Source organism: Catharus ustulatus, chromosome 8, assembly GCF_009819885.2.
Source record: "Catharus ustulatus isolate bCatUst1 chromosome 8, bCatUst1.pri.v2, whole genome shotgun sequence".
NCBI classification, from domain to species: Eukaryota; Metazoa; Chordata; class Aves; order Passeriformes; family Turdidae; genus Catharus; species Catharus ustulatus.
Genome location: NC_046228.1, coordinates 23,166,555 through 23,189,517, shown reverse-complemented (window position 1 = coordinate 23,189,517; position 22,963 = coordinate 23,166,555). Strand labels below are relative to the sequence as shown.

The 22,963-nt window shown below is 40.9% G+C and overlaps 1 protein-coding gene across 42 annotated transcripts in view; it reads left to right on the top strand.

The window, feature by feature from the left end:
- The first annotated feature begins 2,399 nt into the window (after positions 1–2,399).
- The window catches only part of KCNMA1 (potassium calcium-activated channel subfamily M alpha 1), a 440,583-nt gene continuing 420,019 nt past the window's right edge, over positions 2,400–22,963 (top strand). For 40 of the 42 annotated variants that reach the window (XM_033066068.2, XM_033066067.2, XM_033066050.2 and 37 more), the window contains exon 1: positions 2,829–3,299. In XM_033066068.2, coding sequence (XP_032921959.1) covers positions 2,991–3,299 — 309 coding nt within the window. In that variant the 5' untranslated portion in view covers positions 2,829–2,990. Of the gene's footprint in view, positions 2,567–2,828; positions 3,300–22,963 lie in introns of those variants that run through there. The other 2 variants (XM_033066042.2, XM_033066032.2) reach the window with 2 other exon arrangements.

Here is a 22,963-nt window from a genome sequence, read left to right as displayed (position 1 = left end):
ACATTTCTTTTTATCTGCCAGACCAGAATATGGAAGAAATTCCACCATGCAAAAGTCTTCCCTGGGATACACTGCAGCTGCTCTTCATTGTCCTCGTCTTTCAAGGTGCACAGGGCTTGTAGTTTCTGTTAGCTGTGAGAGTGCCTGTAAGTACCTGGCGCTTCTGAAGATCACACATCAAGTGCCTGTGTTACGATGCTCCTGCCCTTGTTCCACTCCTGGTGTTTGCTGATGGATAAAAGGATCCCTAGGTATGTGTGCAGATGAAAAGGGTGAAAAAAAACCAGTGAAAAGGATGTTCCTCAAACAGAAACACAGGAACGCAGAGCAAATGACTATAAGGACCAGGCTCTGAGCCCAGGACCCAAGGTTGTGTGATCCTGTCGTGGCAAGACTTTGCAGTCCAGGTGGCTTTCTAGCTGTGGGGAGGGTTGGTAATGAAAACACATGGGAGGGGGCAGCAGCTGTGGTAGTGCAGTCTGGGCTTGCATGTGGCAGCTGTGACATGCAGTTTCATTTCAATCTGCCTAGTTTTCTGCATCTAGAAATCCTCAAATAAATTCCATTACAAGTCTCCTGGGGATGGCCAGCTTCAGGTCTGCTATGTAACCGACTGTTTTTTCTCTCGGAAAAAGTAATGTAGCATTTTTCTTACATGTATACACTGTATACACTTCCATAGCATTATCTAATGCCTTCTCTATTCAGAGGCCCCTATTAAACCCTTCTTGAAAAAGGAAGCCTGGAGGAACAAACTGGAAAGAGACATCACGATAAACTCACAGCCAGAGAAACAGTGGTGGTATTGCATGAAAAAAAAAGTGTGGGTGAGAGGGTTAGAGAGCCCCATAAAAAGCTCGGGGAACTCATAAAATCTCATTACCTTAAGTAGAAAACAAAAACAAACAAGCCCCTAGCAGATGCACAAACAGAAACTACTACTAGTAAAGGTTAAAAGATTACTATTTCATAATGGTGGTTCTCTGCTGGTATAGCAACTAGATAAGATGGGGGAATGTCACGCACACAAAGGCTGCTGTATTTTACCCTTGGAAAGATGTCAAGAGGATCTGCATAATACTTTGTACAGACAGCCCAGTGAGCAGACCATGTGCCAAATGGAGATTTTGTTTCATATATAAATGAATACACATATGAATTTCTCTGCTTTTCAACGTGAATCCGGAAAAAAAGTAGATGACTATCCAGATTTTCTTGCTGTCTTCCCCTTTCACCCCCATCCTCTCCAAGTGTGTAATTTTAAATTGTTATTTATATTCCTAAGGGTTAAATTCAGGAATGTTCTTGGGATGTGCGGCAATTTACCGTGTGTTTGCGGAGCGTTTGCAGCGTCAATTACAGACGAGCCACGAATGCCTTCAGCGGAAAAACCCACGCCGCGGTCCCCGCTGTTTATTTCACGCTCCCTTAGCGCGTTTCCATGCCAGCTCCCCCCTCCCGCGCCGTGCGCATCCCCGGGCACCTGCTGCTGCAGCTCAACCTCCTCCTGCGAGCCCCGAGCGCGCCCCGCTCCCTCCCTCCCCCGCTGTCCCCGCTGTCCCCCGGGCGCAGCCCCGGGCCCGCCGTGGCGGAGGGGCCGCGCTGGCCGTGGTGCCGCTCTGCGCGGCGGCGGGCGAGGGCTGCGGGGGCCCGGGGCTGCGGGGGCCGGGGCCGTGACTGCGCCGTGCGTTGGCCGCTGCGTCATGACATCCTCGGCACCGGCCCCGCGCACGGCCGGCGCGGGGGGGCCGCTGCCGCTGCCCCCGCCCCACCGCGGCTGCGGAGAGCGCGGCGCGGCGGCGATGGACGCGCCAGGGCCGGCGGGACTTGTTGGACCGGCAGCTCCCCGGCGCGGCCGGGCACCGCCTCGCCGCCACCTGTGAAGCGCCCGCCTCGGCACACAGCCCCCCGCTCCCGCCTCGCCGTCCTTCGGAGCGGGCGCTCGGCGCTTCGGCGGCGCGGCGAGCGGGACCGAGCGGCCGCGGGGCGGGGAGCGCTGCCCATGGGGCGCCGGGAGCCCTCCTGAGCCGGCGCCCCCACCCCCGGCGGCAGCGGCAGCGCGGATCCCCGGCCCGGCCGGCACCCCCGCCCCGCGGGGCCTTGGATGCGCCCCCGGAGCGGCCGCGGCTGCGGGGCCGTCGCGTCCCCCGGCGGCTCAGAGGGAGGGGCGGGAGCCGGCGGCGCCGCTGCGCGTGTGGGAGCAACAGCCTGAGCGACAGCCGGGCCCTGGAGGGAGCTCCCGAAGGATGGGCGAGGAGGCGGCGGCAGCGGCAGCGCACGCACAGATGGGCCAGCGGAGGATGAATTAGGAGCCACAGGAGGCTGCTGCCGGCACCGAGGGGGGAAGAAGAGAGGAAGGGGCTGGACTTGGAAGAGGAGGAGGAGGAGGAGGGTGCGCGGGGAGGGTGACTGAGTATCGCTAATAACAAGTTAAAGACTAATAACAATAATAACAGACCACCTCCGGGAGGATCCGCGGCGGAGGCTGAGTGAGGGATCCCCGCTGAGGCCAGCGGGGTCGCAGCGCTGGGTATCTCGGAGAGACGCTCAGAGGCATCAGTTTGTGGTGGTGGTGGATGATTTTTTTTTGGGGTGGGCGGGGTAGGGGCTGTGTATGCGGGAGAAGGAAGGGGTGGGAATCTGAGGAGGAGACTATATTTTTATTATTATTTTAAAATTTTTAAAATATTATTTTCGCCGTACAAAGAGAGAGGACGCTCGGAATTCACCGGCCTGTCGGCTCCCTAGAGGGACCCGGGAATTGTGCGGTCGCGTTTCTTCACCTGCTTTTTTTTTTTTTTTTTTTTTTTTTTGGTTTGGTTTATTTTGTTTGTTTTGACTGGGGGCTTTTTTTATTTTTCTTACTCTCCTTCTCCCTCCCCGCTGAGCAGCGGCGGCAGCAGCAATATGGCTGGTGATGGGCTTTTTGGGGGGCGCTGGCGGCGGGAGGAGCTCTCGGAAGCCCCTGCGCGCCCGGCTCGCTGTTAGCTATGGCAAATGGCAGCGGCGGCGGCTCCTACCCGGGCGGCAGCGGCAGCGGCATTAGAATGAGTAACAATATCAACGCCAACAATCTCAACACAGACTCGTCCTCCTCCCCCGTCAATGTGCCCAAGATGGATGCGCTCATCATCCCGGTGACCATGGAGGTGCCCTGCGATAGCCGCGGACAGCGCATGTGGTGGGCTTTCCTCGCCTCATCCATGGTTACTTTCTTTGGGGGACTGTTTATCATCCTGCTGTGGAGGACCCTCAAGTACCTGTGGACTGTCTGCTGCCACTGCGGGGTCAAAAACAAGGTAACTCCCCCTTCCCATCCCTTCCCTCCCCTCCTGCTGCCGGTGATGGTTTGGTGCGGTGGTGCTGTGGTGAGGAGCCCAGCCTTGCAGAGCAGGACACCTGGGCCAGGTGAGGAGCAGTAGTGGGCTCCTGCCCAGCCTTGCGGAGCAGGACACCTGGGCCAGGTGGCGTTGGAACAGATTAGGGCTGCTAGTGGCAGTGTGGTGGCTGCTCTGGGCTTAGGGTTGCCACGCTGGTGGGAGCTGCAGGTGGGCAGTGTAGCTGGAGGGGTGGGTGAGGTGTGGGTGCAGTCCCGAGGAGCCTCCCCGCTCCCCTTCCCCGTTCCACCCCACGCAGGGACTCGCTCCTTCGTTCTGTCTGGTGGCATGCGAGTGACAGCCGGTGTGCGACGCTCACCCTGTCAGAGAGGCACATGCTGGTGTAGTGGGACAGCGCAGATCAGAAGTTTATACGCACCTTTGGGACCGCTTATGGTGGGCTGGGAGCTTGCATATGCTGACCTAAACTCTCAGTTGCCTCGTGGAATGAGAAACTGGCAAAATTGGAAGGGTAAAATTCTCACTCAAGTGAATCTTTATAAAGCTAGTTCCACTCCGTCAGAATCTTTGACGTTTCTGTGTGTTAAATTGAATGTAGCTAACTAGAAGTATTCTGTACATTTGTAAGTATTCTCTTAACCTAAGTGTGAAGTCTTTGTGAGGCACCCTCTCTGCCCCTTTGATTTTTGCCAGCTGGAAGCATAGCATGTAAAGTAAGTTCAGTTTCTGCTTTAAAGGGTCTATTTTCAAACCAAAACTAAGAACTTGCTCGAGTAGAAACTTTCATTTTTGATTATGGAAAATGAGATAGAAAGAGTTACAACTCTGTATTGTGAAAGTGGATTTTGACAGACCCCAAAATAGACCAGCAACTGGAGTTTCTCCCCTTCCCTTTTCACATTTTTTGAATTACAAATGGAATAATATCTGCTTCAGTTATTCCTGGCACACAGACACCCACAAAAACACACACACCTTTTAATATATGGTTGCTTGGTTGCTGGTTTGCTTTGACGTACAGTGAGCTGTCTTCCCCTTTCTCTGGTCCCTTCCCCCTGAACACACAGCACATACACCAGCTGTGTGAAGGGCCCAGATTGAGGGCAGAACAGAAACAAAGTTACAGCTTGGAAAGTTACAGTACTTGTTTGTTGTGCAGTTGGGTTGCCTAAATGAGCCCCCACGTTCCAGTTGGAAGTTAAACTATTACAGTGAACTTGGCCTATCTATGGAATGAGTGATTGCTAAAGTTAAGGAATAAAAGCTTTTAAGTCATCCTTAGGCATCAGGAATCCTATCAGGCAGCACTGCTTTTCTATAGGCTTTTTTTTTCATTCAAAATCAAACCTGAACTTTTATAGAGAGGTGTTAGCCAGGTATAATGACACAGCTCTAATGCATTTGTGTTAATAAGATACTATTTCCTACAGCAATAAAAGGCAATTTTCAAGGAAGGGTGAGTAGTGAAGAAAAAACCTTTGGTTTTGTTGTGTATTTAGCATTTCTGCCTCCACAGAATGAGATCAATCTACAAAAGTTATCAGGGATCTTGACAAAAAAGGAAAATCTGAGTGTTATTTCCTCACGCTTCTTGCCTTGAAAGAGTAAAAAGTTAGAGACTTGTACAGACTTCTTATGTGTGGTATCTTGGTCAGATAGTCCATTATTGGGACACAGCCAGTTAAAGCAGATCAGTCATTTTTTAACCAGTATAGAAAGATATGTGCAAATCATCTTTAAAACCTCTTGGGTTAAATGTGGCAGTTCAGTAACAGGTTTTGTTGAGGGGTTCAAACACTTCCAATCTGAATAGTTTGATGTACTATGGCTGTGGCAGGTTGTAAGATGTCAGTTTATTTCATCTTTGAGGCTGAAGTCGTTCCATGAATGTCATTCCCTGGGGCAGGAGGATAAAGGGCTCTGCAGGTAGGGGGAGATATATGTCTCCTTTTAGATTCTATTTGTTCCTCTTGTAAGGATTTTCAAGACTCTGGGAAAGAAGAACTTTCAAGGGCTGATCCTGCATTCCTTGTATGATAAAATGGGGAATTGGAGGGAATTCCGTGTGTTCAAGGATGTTAGTTATAACTAAATATTGAAAACCACTTTTCTACTATTTAGAGTATAAAGGCTAACTGAAATAACAACTGAAATTGTCTGAAACTTTGCTGTTTTCAAGCACATTGTTGCTTGGTGAGTTGGGAAAAGCTGCTGAGGCTGCTGGTGAGAAATGTGAATGCTTATATATGCTGTGTTGACTCTATTGGGCTGCTGCAAAAGCAATTTTAGAAGAAGTAGCTCCTCCTGCTGCAGGATTGAAGAAGTTTTCTGCGTGTTAGGAGCTTTCCTTTCCTGTGCTGCCTCTTCTCCTGCTCCACAGGTTGCAGGGGAGTTAGGCTATCCAGCATCATCTCACTGTCTACATAAAGAGCAGTCCCAGTGGGAGAGCTAAAAGAAATCTTCCTCATGTGTACTTTCTGTGGCCTCTTATTGAATAATTCACATATATAGGTGAATAATTCAGATTACTGTGCTAACACTCACGTCCGTATCTGTTATTGCAAAGAACTACAAAAAGTTTCATTGTTTTCTCCCTGCTACATTGTAAGCATGACATTGTATTCCATGGATCTGTTGATGATTGTCAACTTGACTTGGGGATGAAAAACTTCTCAATGATTATGTAGAAGGATTTAGAGCATGGCTTGTTTGGAGTATCCTCCTCTTCAACTCATTCAATTTAAAGCTTGAATTTTAAACCATGATATAAACATTTAGCATTTTGTGGTACAAAATTTTTTTTTTTTTTTTCTTTGAGATAAGAAAGTCAAGATACTGTGAGTCAAGAATATGAAAACTGCTAACAAATAACAAAATCAACACTATCCCTCAATTATGTAATTGTATATGAATAGAACATCACTCTTAATCATGTATTAAAAATGATTGTTGAAGTTTTAGGATTTTCATGCTCCATATTTGCTTTGTGAGTTGGCATTTAAAAACAAAACTACCAAAAAAAGTAAATCTTTACCTTTGTTGTCAGTGTTTCATGTAGTGTGACAGTCATTACTATCAGAGTCCTTGTATTTCTTTATTTAATATGGTATATAATTTTAGATGCAATTTTTCAAAATTAGCTACAGTGTATTTGGAACTAGCCTTGAAAAATGCTGGTTTTCCTCTCAGTGTTTACGTTACATTTTTAGCGGTGCTTAGTTACTGCTAAAGAACTTGTCTGGTCAGTGCTTGTTCTTTCTCCCTTGACCAACTCATTTCTGTTTGTGTATGAGAAGTAGAATGTGAGATTAAACTTCATTGGGTTGGACTCTGGTGTTAGTTGTTCTTGTTTGTGGTAACAGCAGAAAAATAAAATAAATATGCACAGTGATGTACACATAGGGGCTAAATGCATATTATACAATCTATATTATATCGATCTGCCTCTGCATCTTCTATGCTCCTGGAGGGCATTTTATGCTGACATTATCTGGTATCATATTTTGGCTTTGGACAAACTCTAAAACCATTAAAAAGGAACAGTGAAATGAGAGAGCACAGGTTTGGGGCGCAGTCAGCTCCTGGAGCTGGTCAGTGCAGATTCAAATGGAATTGGTGTCCTTTTGAAGAATATGCTACCAGACCCTTTATTGCTGCTCCTTGGTTCCCCAGTGAAGGGGACGTCTTATAGACCTTATATCAGGTGGAATACATCCTTACTGTGATACTTTCAGTGTTTTGGAAGAGCTTTTCCTCCCCACAGCCCAGGACTTGTACATGTATAAAATGAAATTGTGACTATAGGTAGCAGTTGTTAGCCTGAAATTACGAGTCCTAATAGTCTTCTTTGATCTTGATCTACATGTTTTTGAAATATAGTAAGTTACACAGTGCTAGATTTGGTCAACAGAATCCAAGCAACATTCCCATTTGTTTCGAATAGAAAAAAAACCATGTTTTTGCTGGAAATACAAGATTTGCAGAAGTTGTCTTTGAAAAGTTAAGAATTTCAACCCAGAATTCTAAAGCCTGAGAAAATTTGTAAGTGGAAAAATTTAGGTTGTCCGTACAACAAACTGACTTGTGTGGGTGAGGTTTGTTGGTTTCTGAGCAATACCTGCATACATGTCCTCTCCAAATAAAGAAATGAATTTGAGGCAAGATCTACTGAGAAAAGTTCAAGTGTACATTTGAAGATGCGTGTGGACACATAATGCAAGAGATCCCTTCTTCATTTAAACATGTGTGTGGAATCACCTTGACTCTCTTGAAGATGTTCTGGGCAGCAGTGTACAATGAACAACTGGGGGGCTCAAGGGATTAGCGGGAGCTGAAATGCATTTTGCTGCTTAGTCACATGCAGAGCCTGGCTCAGGCAGTCCTGTCCCATGGCTGTCAGGTGGTCTGCACACACTTACTCCTCTCCAGACAGGTTGCCAGTTGAGAGGTGGACATGGTGGAGAGGTCAAGGTCTGAAAGAAAAGGTACTCGCAGCCCTTTGTGGGTGGTGTTCCTACAAGCAAAGGTGTGGAAAGGTATGTGCTGCTGTTTTCTGTGCTCTGAAAAGGAAGATACTTCTGGCTCTCTGGAGCTTGTAAAAGATTTCACATTTTAGAAATACATGCTAAAATAGGTTGTGCACGCAGACAAGGATTTAACCTGTAAACCAAACATTCTCAACCAAAATGTTGTTTTGGTACAGTATCATACTTATTCTCAAGGCTTTGCAACACGTACACATTTTAGAAGAACATCTGCTGTCAAAAAGAACTTAAAATCTCATATTTGCAAATCTGTAAGTGCTGGTTGAAATCCATTAGATTTCACCTTTTTTCCAGTTTAGCTCAATAGAATAAATGCCTGTAATAGCAAACAAAAAGCTTTTAAGTAACACTGATCCGTGTACTCGGCTTTGATGCGATGGGATTTCTGAATGCGGAATGAGGGCAGTTTACAGCCCCAGAGACAGAAACACTGAACATTTAGAGAGCACTAGCCCTAAATATAATCTCTGTGGGGACGGGATCTAATGATGATAATTAAGACCAGCAGTGATGGTACTTGTATGTGCTGTATTATTGCAAGAAAGGGGATTGTGAATCTCAGTCATGGAGTGTCCTTCCTGGGACAAATCCTGAGAAGAAGTTGTCATCTCTAGTCAGGCACAACACAGAGCAGCAGTCAAGTGTTCCTTCTGAAATTGGCTCTGCTGTGGAATTCAACTCAGAGTGACAAAAGTTTATATGAATTTCAGGGCTGGCTGGTGATAATTCCTCAGCAGGATCAGGCTGTAGTTCAGCAGCAGCAAGGCATCCTGCAGTGTGAAGTGGGAGGGCAGCAGTCGCTGGGGAGGTGTAAACATGAAAATAACACTAGAGGAAATTGGGGGACAGGGTGTCCCTTTGGTTCTGCTAAACACACTTAGTCACATTACATAAAGCTGTGTATTTTACATGCATGAAAATTAATGAATTATCAGAAGTCTGAGGAGGGCATAGTGAATGCAGTTTGTGGAGGTTTTCTAAGGGAAGGATTGCTGAAACATTATGCGTGGGTGTTAATGGTAAAAAAATATTTTTCTCCCGCACATATGATTTTAGTGGCAAAAGGAAAGGAACTACACTTTAAAAATCTGTGTTTCTGTAATGGGTTTAAATGCTGCTACATGGCTGAAGGTTTAGAATCATAGAGTAGCTTGAGTTGGGAGGAGGCTGTAAGGATCACTGAGTCCAGCTCCCTACTCCTTGCAGGAATACAATGCCTGACTGGGAAGTGAGTGCAAAACTCTGCTAGATCACAAGACTGCGCTGGCATTTATGCGAAATTACACAGGGCTAGATACAGCAGTTCCAAATTAGACCTCGCGGTCTGTCAGTGTGGGCACTGTGTCCGGGACACACAGGTCATCTTGGGTGGAAAAAGCAGCAGAGTCTGAGTAGATGAGAAGGAATGATACCTATCTTCCATGCCTGTCAGAGACATATTGGCCAGGAAGGGCCCATTTTGAATGCTGATGGTATTTATAGCCTGAGAATACATCGGGTTTGCATCTTTGAGAGGAACACTTCATTTCCATATATAGTATACATGGTTCTGTTTAAATGAATGTGCTGCCACTGAAATGTGTTGAGTTTCGTTTGCTTTGAGATGATCTATTGCACGTATTTGTCTGTTTGAGAGTTACAGAAACGAGAGAGTTATCCAAGGTCTGGAGAAATAGAGGGAAGCAGTCCTAATAACTTCAGTGGCTTTGGACACAGGCCTAGATGTTCACAGTGTCCTAGATGAATCAGATTTTTTAAAAAAAATAATATTCTAATGTTAACATTTTAAGCTTTTAAAAGCTTTTTTCTTTTATTGTAGCAAGTTGTATTTACTTGGTTTGTGGCCATTATGTCTGAGATTTCAACATCAGGAACATAATATTTAAAAGGCACACACAATGTGTTTCCATTCCAGTCAAGAATTATACCTTCTGCCAGGCTCCCCTTGGAAATCAAAACCTGAGTGCTTGAATGGCTGATAATATCCTAAAAGGGCATTTCTCCTGCAAGCTGATGTGCAATGTAAATATTGGCTCTTTTTTTAGAACTGCAGTAAGTGCACATTTAGTGGAACTGGCAGAGGTCCCTTGCCCCATGGATCACCTGCAGAACAGACACATGTGCAGCTGCAGCCCTGAGTCCTGGAAACCTTTTTGCATGTCCTGAGCTTCAATACCTAAGTTAAGTATCAGAAATGGTACCACAGAGTGGAGAAAATACACCAAATTCATCATCACCAGGACACAAAAATGTGGAGGAGTAATGTAACCTTGCCAACAATGGCAGAATCACACAACAACTGAATAGCTTATCACTGTTAAATACAGGTCTACTCTGTTGCTTTTTTATTGCTCTTCATATAATAAATTTATGATACAGTTTTGCTTCCCCTTTGTCCAAGTAAATAATGACTAAATATTTTGGCATACTTGGTTATATTTGATTCATTTTTCATGGTATATTACATTTTTATCTAATGGCTTAGCTGTTCTTTTTTTTTTAACTAAAAAGGTGACTCACTTTTAATATGCTATTACTGTTATTAGTAGTGATATTAACTTTAGCAGTACTGGTTGGATTCATTTTCTATTTTAAGTAGAGGGAAAACATTGATACAGATATGTCTAAAAAAACCTGTTTGAAAATGGTGACTAATATTGCAAAAATAACGATAAATTTATTAGAATGATTCTTTGTTTAAGTATCCTATAAGTTTTCTAGTTTAAAGTCTGTTCAACTCATTTTAGTTGTAATTATGCACAGATATTCTACAGGACAGAAATGACTTGGAATGGTACTGGCCTCTGTGACCTATAGTAGTCCTAGTTGTTGTAGAGCACTTCAGGTGCTTCAGATATGGTGAGTCCTTTGGCTGGAAGTGCTTTGACATCACTTTTTTTTGAAAGTGAGTTTGCAGATCAACAGAGAGAAGGTTTATGATGTTCTTACATTTTCTAGGTTATTATACTAAAAGTATTGTTTCATAAAGAAGCTGACAAACTCCACTTGGGTTTTGAAGACTGAAGGCAGAAAATCTTATTCCTTTTAGTCACAAGAACAGCTTAGGTAGGAGAAAATATTGCAGAGTCTGTCTAAATGCGGTGCAAACCTTTTTTCCCCATGAGGGATTTTTTTTTAATGCTTTGATTATGCATTTTCAATAGACTTCAGATAGGGTTTGTTATATGGGAAGTTTTTCCAGCATTTGGTGTTAGTTTTCTTGTACTGTATATATACAACACACACCTAAAGGCTTCTCATGCCTTCAGGATCAGAAACAGGGGACTACTGACTTTATGTTTGCATTATTTTCCTAGCACTTAAAAAGATTCTCAGCTATAAGATTACTTATTTTCTTTCACCTTTTTATGGGTCTGGCTTCTGGTTTAAGGCCATACAAAATTTTACCTGACTAAATTCTGGTTTTTCTCCTTTGACACTGCCTTAGATGTGTAACTTCTGCTGTCTTTTTGTGAGTCAGAAGAGCTGAATTTGTATTACACATCTCTTGTTCTTGAAAGAACGCAACACAAAAAACTTCACAGTTTTGATATTTGCAAAAGTAATTTTGGCTGCTTTGCTGGAATGTGTCCCTAGGATATAATAATTTTTTTATTTATGAAAGTAGAGAATGCTGTCCAACATGTGGAGCTTTGACTCTGCCTGTATGATGTAAGTTTTATGAAGTTTTAATGTTAACTTGGATGACATGTACGATAGAAGACCGTGGTATCTTTGTGTTGCCAACTGAATGATTTTCTGTGAGTCTGGGAATGAAAGAAAAAAGCGTTTGCTTTTTCTTATTTTCACTTTGTGGCTTTATGTTTGTTATTAAGTTATGTATAATTTTTAAAGAAAACTTACACAGGTGGAACTTGCATCACTTGCACAAAATAGCTGTTTAGACATCAGAATTTATATTTAAGATCTTAATAAGGTCTTAATTGGAATTGATTTCAGTCAGTTTCGGTTCATTTCAGAAAGAGGTATTGTTCTTGAAAACTTTTTTCATTATTTTGTTGTTTGTTCATGAGCATAACAGCTAAAACCCATGTATTTTTTTTTTTTTTTTAATTTAATGTTAACTTACAGTCATATTCTGGACTTGAGTTGGGTTATATATACAGGGGAAGGTAGTCAAGTGTTTGTAAAGTTATGCACTGTTCTAACACTCTATAAAGCAATATTGTCTCTTGCATTAACATCTGATAGTCTTAGTTACAATTTTCTTTTAGCTAAGAGGTTGATACATACCCAGTAATAAATATATACATACATATATTGAGCTGATTGCACTTGGAAATAACTGTAATAAAAATTTGGTTAAAAATAATTTTTCATGCTTTCATTTTGAAAATGTTATAATTTCTGTGGCTACACCTGCTTTAATAAACCTGTATACAAAATTTTGTCTTTATTGGCTGTTCATGCGGTGCTTTGTCTTTGGGTTTTGTGTTCTTTAAACTTTTCTTTTTATTTTTTTAAATTAAAAAGCAGACACAGAATGTAATAGGCCTGTTTGCTTTTTGTACATAAAGAAATAGAATAATCTGTTTTGAAGATTTCTGCCTGCAGCAGCTGAACAGTACTGCAGAAGGGACTCCAGACTTGCATCAGGTGCAGGAAAGTAAAGTTGCTGAGTTACTAATTGTTAAAATCCTTCATTAATGATCAGCCAGGGTGTCCCTGGGTCCTGCTGAGAGGAGGGTCACTTCCCAAAGTGAGTTGATTTAAGGAGTGTGGGTGGGTGTGTTGGGGGTGACTGGGTGATGGACAGAGCTCCAGACTGGCATCTGGCATTTAACTGTGCTGGTCCTGAGTGCTCTTAAATGCAGGGGAATACCAGTTTGTTTTAGAGCATAGCTGATTGCATGATCGTTTCTGTGAAGGTGTGCAAGCTGCGTTTTGCAGTGTTTGCAGCTACTTTATGATTTGGTATGAAAGTGATGTGAACCATACCTCATTTGATCCAACCTGAAGTTCAGTTACAGCACTTACAACTTGCTAAAACACAAATTTAATCCATCAGAGCAAGTGAAGTGGCAGCAGAATTTTTTACTTACTCTTCTAAGACTGGGCTTATTATCTTGAGGTGCTGGTTTGACAGTGCTAATAAACCCAACCTTTAATACTTGCTGTGAGGTACCTGAGCTGTGTTGACTGGTAAGAAATGGCAGCTCCAGATCCTAAACCTTTCTATGGGTTTTAAGGCCTTTTGGTTTAATAGGTAAAAAATTGAATGCTGAAATGTTTAAAAAGAGAGGTTCCATTATTGCCATTATTGCTAAATATTGATTTCATGGTGTCCTTTGGAGGGTAGGATTTTGTTGACTGGAACAACTTTTGAAAGTGAGCTCCAGTTTTTCTAGCCTTAGTTAGGTGGATTCCCTTCATGTGAGACTATGTAGGAAGATGAGCTCCATCAGCACACCTCATCTGCTCCATCTGTTCAGGGGCCTGAAGTTCCTGCAGCTGGGTTGAATTAGTCTTGAGGGTATAAATGTTGAAGTTCAGGAGTTATGGAACTCCTTTATTTTCTTATTTGTGTCTTGATCCTCCTAAAGGTAAAGTTAGCTGTACTTGTAAGGGTGAAATCTGGATAAACTTTTGAAGTACATATCTGGCTTTAATTTTTGTTTTTAACCAGTATATGATGTCTGTACAGCTGCTCACAGTTGATCTTTCAGAACTGTTTTGTGTATTATACCCTAAGTCTGACTTGAGGGTGAAGCTTATGCCCATGGACTTTGTGCTGGCCCTGGAAGGCTCCTGGGGCAGGCTGGCTGCTGGGATGGGCAGGTGAACTGGCTGGCAAAGGGGATGGGAAGGCTGAGACACTGCGTGGTATCTTACTGCTCTGAAGTGTCACAGGTGCTGGGTGTGTCAGAACTATCGATTAACTTCAGTATAACCATTCCAGAAGGACTTTTTTTGGGTTTTTTTTTGTTTTTTGTTTTGTTTGTTTTTTTTTTTTTTTTTTTTTCGTTTTATTGATCTTCCAAGAACTTTGGCAAGTGTATTAAATCTGTATGGATAAAACTCTTGTCATTTGCTGTGGCAGAGAGGTGAAGAAAATGGTTTGGGACAGGTCACTTAAAGCAGCTGCTGCCTATTTTATCTGATCTGAGGTAACAGGTGCAAGAGCTTAGTGCCCAGGCTGTTTTAAGGGTGTTTTTCCTATAGCTGAGAATTTGAGTTTTATTTTCAAAACGTTTATTAGAAGAATAGAGAAAGGTAACAATAGCGCAAATTAAAGGTAAAAGTTCTAAAAAATCTTCTGGCAATACGAACAGACTTCTTGAGGTTGTGTCTCATGTGTATTTGTGTTCTCCCAGCTCAGTGAAAAATGTTTATGAACAAAAAGTAAAGGAATAATTTAAAATTACGTCTGATTTTTATAACTGTTTTTTCCGGTTGAATTGTCTTTTCCTTGGGATAAATGGTTTTAATTCTAGGTATGTTTTGTTTTTTTCAGTAGTGAGCACAAGGGTGTAATTTCCATTGATTTGTAAAATGATCTTTGGATTTTAAATGATGTTTAAGTGTAGGTTATTGCTACAACTTCTGTAGAAAACACATACATAAGTTAAAATGGATGGCTCTACTGGTTATAAGTAAATGAGAATGTGCTCTTTGAGGTGATGAAAATGACGTTTCTAATTCTGAGCCTTATGACCACAGCAGTGTTTTGGCCCTTAGCATCAGTGGAAGTATAGGGGGTTATTCGCCCCTTTAGTTATATTTATGTTGGATTCTGGATGCCTGGTTTTACATTGTTAGCTTATTTGGGTTAATTGGGCTACTTTCTGATAATTTATTAGACTATCAAGTTGAAGTATTAGATGATTAAAGCCACTGAGATTGGCTCAGTTGGTCAGAGTGCAGTGTTGACACCAAGTTTGTGGATTCAATCCCTGTATGGGCCATTCACTAAAGAATTGGACTCGATGATCCTTGTGGGTCCCTCACAACTCAGAAGATATGTGATTCATTCTTTTCTTAAACAAGCCCAAACCTTTAAAAATCAATTATTTTAATTAAAAAGAAACCCAGAAACTCTGTTTGGTGCAGGTCTTGTAGCAAATGCTACGTTTATAGAAGATACTACAGTCTGCAGAATTTAATTATAGGTTGTTTCTGTTTGTCCTCTGGCCTCAGGCATTTGATTCGATTATGTAGTCTGGAGTTAATGCTCTGCATCTCACCAGACTTTCTGAAGGTGAAAACCTAAGATTGTTGTTTAGTTGTGTGACATTTGGAGCTAAAACTTTGTGCAAATACTTTAATATCAGGAGAGATGCAGTGTATCTGTTATGGAGACAGACCTTGGAGAATTGGCATTGCTTACAAGTGATGCAAGCTGGTTTGTGTTTAGTAGTGATACGTTTTAAGTAAAACTAATTCCTGTGCTATGTGTCAATGCTTCTGCATTATTTAAGTGCTCTTTAGAGGGCTGAAAGGCTTATGTTTTTTGTAGCATTTTTTGCAAGTCGGCAAACTAATTACTGGAGGTCTAGGATATTGTTGTGAAATGTTCCACCCTACAGAAGGAGTGTTGTGCCTTTAAAATTTAACTTAGCAATTCAGAAGATCTGTTGTAGTGTTCTGAGGCCACCTGGGTTTGCTGGCTTAGTTATGCCAGATCCTCTTACCAGCATTGACAAAGGGTGAGCCTCTGCTCCATGCATCTTGTGATGTAAAAGCAGATAATAAGGAGAAAGCCAGGAGAGGAGGAGGACAGTCAAGGAACTGATTCGTCCCAGTCCATGTAAAGCAACCTAGTGATTAAGATAAGCAGATGATTTAATTAACATGCATCCACTCTCCCCTTTTCTTAAATTTACGAAGGGAATGTAGCTTGAGTCCTTTAGAGCAGTTACTATCTAGAGCTACAAGTTGCTGTCCTGTTGCAAGTTCCTGTGAAGACTTATTTTTTTACATGAGCAGAGAATAAAAAAGAATTTTAAAAAAAAGCTTTAATTTGAACTGGATGAAATTCTACCTGAAGTATATAGAGGAATTCTGAAGAAGAGAAAAATAACATGGTGGAGGGAATGAAGGCTGCTGACAAGGTGGAGGGATTCTGTCTAGTTCAATGTGCAATGCATGGTATTCACTTTATATGCAGGCACTTGGAATATGCTTCCTTCTATGCCATTAAAAAAATCAAAAAACCCACAATTTTTGAGTACCCATATCCACACTGGATTTAAAGAATAATCTTTTAGGATCCAGGAAGGTTCCCAGTTAAACATATGCTTGTTGGTTTTACTATTTTTAGCTTCTTTGAGCAGCACGTGTTCTCCTGAGATATTTATTTATGAATGTTGTATTCTGTTCTTAAAAGGAAAATCTCTCTGTGTCTAGATTCTTTTTCTGTATCCAAGAAAGGAAAGGACCAGGGCTCTTGTCAGTGCTTTACTTCTTGGAAATCCTAGGAGACAGGGTAAATTAATTAAATCTAAAATGGATCCATCTGGTAGTGTTAGCAATGCCAGGAGAGAACAGGTGAAAGAATCTGAGCCAAACAAAACATATAGTGCATTATATAACATGTCAAGTTCCTTGTGACATATTGCTATCAGAAGGCTAATCTTGGTGTTGGGCTTTTTACTTCTTGTTGTTTTTAAATCAGAGGGTTAAAGGGATAGTTTGAAATACTTGCTTCTGTTGCATTGCTAAAAAAAAAATATATTTTTTTTTCATTAATAATAAAAGGCAAATGAATTTAGTCCAGCATGTGAGAAACACACCATTCCCTTTATAGGTCTGTTTGAAAATAAATGGGTTGACATTGTTTGAAACAAAAATGAAATGAAGTCAGTTTTGGAAAAATCATTCATCACTTAAATTTAGAAAGCTGTTAAGCAAAACAAAAATCATGAAAGGTATGGTGCCAACTCAGTTTTGACCCCAAACTTGTATAAGAAGAATACAAAATCTCTATGCAGGCTTTTTTGTTGCCAAAATTACCTTGTTTAAATTCTCAGCAAGATTTTCAAGGTAGTGATTGCATCAGTGGGAATAGGAATGTAAAAATGACTGTAAAAATTGAATTGTATTACCTGTTTTGGGAGGCGTGAAAAGATAAACAGTATAAATGCTGGGAGGAAGTGAATTAGGTTAGAGAATAAATGGCAGTGAAGAGATGAAGGGCCAAGGTCTGTTTGCAGCACAGTTTGGGTTTGGCAGGGCTCCTCAGCACACATTCCCATTTTATTATGGCTCCAGTTTGACATGGTTTGTGTCACTGCCTGTGTTATGGGTCTGAGAGGAGGCTGCTAATGTGCAACCTCTGGGGAAATCTGTTTGATCAGGGCAGGTGCCTGCACCTTTTGGCATGACTTTGAAACAAGTAGAGAAAATAGGCCATAGAGCTTTTTGGGAACTTAGGAGCTTAGTAGCTAGATCTTTATCCAGCTTAAAAAAAAAAATCCATCTCATTATCTACCTTTAAGTCAAATTCCATCCTTGTCTGTCATTCTTTTCAGTACCCTCTGTTCTTTTATTACATGCACTCTTTTTTTTTTTTTTTTTTTTTTTTTTTTGTATTTAAAATATCCCAACAAACCTCAGCAAGAACATTTCATGTGAAGGTTGGAAGGAACAGGTCTTGTTTGTCCCACCTGAATTTGTAACTTTGAAGTGGAAGATTTTAGGTGATTTGTAAGATGTGCATAAATACTGGTTGTCTTTTTATAGCAGAAAGAATTGAATTCCATTTTTGATAAATAATTTTCAGGAAAATATACTTTTCCCCAAATTGGAGTACTTTCAAAACAGTACAGTTTCAATAACTAGGGGAAGGGGAAAGATGATGCAGAAACTGTTGTTAATTGTTTTTGGTTTTTTTTTTTGGTCAAGTAAGAAATATTTTAGTTTTCAGTCTTATATTTTACTTTGTTTTGTAATGTCAAAGCCAAAGGCAGTTAACAGCTTGATTCATGCTGCTTTGTCAGCAATCTTGTTTTGACAAGTGTTTATAGTTTTTAGGAGTTGCTTCCACATTAGAAGTTAATTTGTTGATCTTAAAATTCTATGCAGTACATCAGTTTTACTCTCTGCTGAGCTATAGTGTCTGGTTGTTTCCATTCCTAGGGTATGACTATATAAATATTTGTGTACAATATATAAATATATATATGACCAAATCTGTCATGAGAAATTGCATCGAAGTTTAGCTCTTTTTATAATGTACTGTTCTGTTAGTGTATTATGTTCATTTTAATCCCTGTAATATATTGTGGAAAGCATGCAAGAATAGGGGATTAAATTTGTTTCTTATTTGTAGAAATACGATAAATTCTGCAAGCCCCCCTAAATTTGATTGCATGACAAATGATGTAGCTGCTACATTACTGTAGAAACTGTGGTTGGGTGTTTAATACGTTTTCATTGGTTTTAGTAATTCTTCTGTTCTCCTGTAATCATGGATTTGTTAGGAATTTTGTGTGGTTTATTTGTGGAAGCAGCTATTACAGCAGACACACGAGCACATTGAAGCAGGCTTGCGCACTGAGTGATGAGCCCTTGGGAAATTTAGCACAGCTTTTGAGTGTTGGAATGAAAGAAAGAAGTGGCAAGCTGAGAGCAATACAGATCACAACTGGTCTGTAAGAAGACAGTGAAAAGAAAATGTTGAGTATTATGTAATATTTTTAAGTGCCTGGTGCATTCATGCCTTTCTAGGCCATTGCTGTGCTGTTCTTTTTTATCAGTGTGCCTGTTGTATTCTGGAGTTTCCTTAACTCTTCAGTGCAGGGGTTTTGGACTCAGCATTTTAATGCTGATTTCTTTTATCTCATCTGAAATCTACCCTCTCAATGTGGACTGGGGTATACATGGCCATAAATTACATAGAGACTATACTTCCATGTCTGAGTGTTTTTCTTTCTTCTAAAGTGAGCATTTGGATTTGGAGGCCTGTTGCTGTATTGACTGTAATTCATAGTTCCTGGTTAGTGGCCAAATTTTGACAAAACTGATAAGCAGAAGGCAGAGAAGGTTTAATACAGGTTTCTGTATGTTTACATGAGAAATAGATTGGTGATATCTCAGGTTTTTCTACTTGGCAGAGAGAGGTCTGAAATTGTTATTTGCAATGCAGCAGGCTGATGTTCTGTTACTGCTCCTCTATGGTGTTGGCCAATTGAGTTGTAGAACATTAAATCACAATATAAATTAGCAGTCTTATTTTGAAGATGTGTCCTGAGGTTTTTTTTATCCACAAGAAGATTAGGTGTCTCACTTTCTTCCTGTACTGCCCTCCTTATAAGCCTAATGAGTACTTCCACAGCTGAGTCTGAATGAGACCAGGATTAGCCTTAGTCCAGGAAGGGGGTTTCTAGGTAGGATCTGGTTGGTCAGTGTAGCAGAAATAACCAGTGCCCTGTGACTCAGAGGAGCTTTGAAGTCCTGGGTTTCCACCCTGTCTGTGGGTGATAAGCTGTCTGTAGTCTGGCTTCAGCTGGAGCTGCCAGTGCTCAGCCTTAGTGAGAAATTGCACAGTAATTGTTTAATTTATCCAGATGACTTTGAGTACCTGGGTTCTGTAACAGTGGAGCTCTTTTAACCTGTTTGGAAGAAGCTTTTTACTACAGAACTTCAGTAGTAAACATTCATGGTATACATAATTAAAATACAGCTCACTGACTGGGTAATCATCTAAAGTAGAAGTTTTCTACTTTATACTTTCCTAGTAAGAAATCAAGGTTGAGCAAATTCCTGTAGGCAGTGCTATTTAAAAACTTCTGGTAGGAATACCTGGAATGGCTTTTATTTTTCAATAATTTTTTTAGATACTAATCCACAAATCCCGGTGTTCTCATAGCTGGGATCTTTCTGTGTGGCATTTATGCAATTGTACAGCCAAAACGTTCAGAGGACTTTATTTAGCACATATTTAGTATTTATTTTTAATTTGTTTTTATTCTTAATCTAAATTACAGTACTGTGATACATTGCATTAAGAGATGCCATATAAAAAGATTTGCTGTATTGCTGTTGTTCAGGACTTCAGTTTTTTTTTGTCTTAGTGGCTAAGTGCTTCTAGGAGTGATTCTCCAATGAAATACTTTTATCATCATAGACTTAAAACACTTATTTTTGTGCAGCCAAACATGAGTTTGTTTACCCATACTTCTCTCACCCAGTGGTCTATTCCTTTTGCAAAGAGCAGCAATTCCACAACTTTGTATAAATACCTTCTTTAGTGTGTTGTCTCTGTAATTTTGGGTTCATATCATGCAGGGTCGGTGCATTCTTCAAGGAATTAATTATGGTATGCAACTTAGTGTTAGTGTACAAATCCCTGTCGTGGTCTAATGGTGCACAGATGCTGGGGGTAACTGATAAATTCCGGGTGATGTATGCATTGTATGGAAAAAAGTGAGATCTGCTTGCAGGGCTGTGGAGCGGTGGTTGTGGAGATCCATCTAGTCTTGGGTGCATCTTCCTTGGTAACCTGCTATTGCTTTATCTGAGGAATTGCAGGGCTTCTCATTTTTAATCCTTTTAATTATTACTCAGTAGGCAACCTCCCTGACACTTTGGTGTGAAGTTTTATTATAATGCAGACTTATTTTAAGTCTCAATAGTACAACAATTTCCCCAACAGCACCCAAGTGGAACTCCATGGAGGCTCTTGATTTTGGGCTCGCCAGCTGTAGGTCTTTCCTGGAATTGGAAGTGAAGGAGTGTAATAGGTATTTTCTCATTTCTGAAAAGAAATAACATTCTGTAGGTTTACAAGGGTTCTCACATTATTTTTTTTTTTCCCAAGTGCATCTAGCAAGTATTCGCAGTCAAGTCAAATCTGAACTTGTCATTAAGTAAATTTTATCTGATCAGGACTGAAGCACTTGTTCCATGATGTTCTGAGAGCTCTCGGTTTGTATTGAGGGCACTGTGAGCTGAGGTTCTTAAAACAGTATGAAATTCTTAACTGCATATTTCATTACTGCTAGGGATACAAATGGGCCAGTGCCAAAGCCTGAATTTAGAACCCAGTCCAAGAATTCAACGTAAATGTAGCAAATGCTTGGCCAGCGCTGGTGGCTTTCCAGCACTCCAGGTCCCAGGCCATTCATTATCATTGCTGACATCTCAGATTTGAGAGGGTTTGCTGTTTATTCTGTGAGTACTGAAAGCTTCCCAATAGCAGTATAAGGAGGTTAAAAAAACCCTAAGATTTGCAGGAGTTTATGATCTCCTGAGTAGACTTTTTGCAGAGATGAAATTTTCTCTTAATTTTAAAGAAAATAATGAACTAACAGAAGTTTTCTGCATATATTAAGAATTAATGAAGGAAAAAAACAATCCCCAAACAATTCACAGCTAAAGGTACTTTTAGGCCTTACAGGGCTGTTATTCTCTAGTAACAGAAGTACTGTTTTGTTTTTAGCTACATACAGATCCTGGGGGTAATGGAAAATTATGTGATGCTTATATATTTGTATTTTTTAAAAATTGTATATTGGGCTCTGATCATTTCCAGGGTTCGTGTATTTTCCTTTAAAGAATGTCTCTTATTGAAACAAAAAATGTGTCCCATAAGTTTAGGATAGATGTCTCAGATTTTGAGTAACTATGCTTTAGTTCCTTTTTTTTTTTTAAGTTTTAGGGAGTCCCTGCTAAGAAATGTCAGTACAGGCTTAATTAGTTGTTCTAGGATCACTGTAAAATATAGATCAAAACCAGCCACATGTAATTCAACAGCAGTTGCTAAAATTTCAGTATGTTACATAGTAATAGGAAGTTAGAGCTGGGCACAGTACGTCTCAGAAAAAATGTGTATGGGTGTGAAAAACATCAGTCATTAGTTAAGTGGAATGTAGCAGTTCTGTATGAGCACATGGAAGCGCTCCAGGAAAGAAAGAGGAACAAGAAATATTACTTATCCCATATTTGGCTTCAGGTACTTAAAGGTGTTTACCCACCAATGAAATTTGGCAAGAAGATCAGAATTTAAAATAATCTCAAAGATAAATGCACATATGTAATTACTGAGGGCTGTGAATGAACCTAGAAAATAAGCAAATTCTGCATTTCATTGGAGAGTTGGATTTTGGAGAGTATGAAGATGAAAAATGTCAGACCACATAAGAGCCTACAAAACATCATTCATTTCTCTACCCCCATCTATTCCTCATTCTTTTTGTATCCTATAAGCTCTGCCTTTTCAACTTCAGTGAAGGCCTCCTTTGTGTGTATTACTCAAGTTAGATGACAGTTCTTGTGTGCTCTTCTGAATGTGTATTGTGCAACTTTGATCAGGAGGAGAGGGAGTGACAAAAACCTGCCTACAAAAACTGAGATCCAGGGGTTGCACTTGAGCATCAGCGTAGGGAAGTCACGCAGGCAAAGATGTGCATATCCCACATCCCACAAGATGGAGGGATGCAGCAGCTGTATTGAAAGCTGGAGAATGCTCTAGCCTTGGAAAGGGAAAGTAGAGCCCTGAATGGGTACAAGGAATGGCCTGAATATATTTTTCAGGCTTCAGTACAATATCAGAAATGATGTTGTCGCAGGTTTGATTTATGGAAGGGTAAATTGCTGTATACAGAGAAATTTGTAAGCTTTTGTTTTTGCTGCCTGCACAAGGAAGAGATGGAAACTTCTGCATAAAAGGAGTGAAGAGTAGCAGCTAAAACCTTCATAGGGTTGTATGTTTTCATTCAAGGAGTTTGTCTTAAAAGACAAGGAGCAGAGAGGGGAAGAAACCCCAGCTGCTACCACATTGTTCAGGATGATTAATTGCAGTTAAGAGGGTGGACACTTGGATAGAAGTTGGAAGTTGGAATTGAGAAGTTGCTAGAAAAAAAGAACTCTTTTTACATTTGCTTGGTCAGTGTCCAGTGTCCCTCTTTCTATCCAGTGTAAATAGGAAAAGGTTGTGGCACATCACTACTGGCTTTGGTTTGTTGTCCAAACCCTTATTTTTCTGACTTGAGTGGCAATTTTGTATTCTATCTGAAGTTAAAATATTTCTCTGGTTTTAGAAAAACAGTTCCTTAAATAGATTGCCACTTATGTTTCTTTAGAGCATTTGAAGGCGAGTGGACTGCTGTGAAAGTTCCC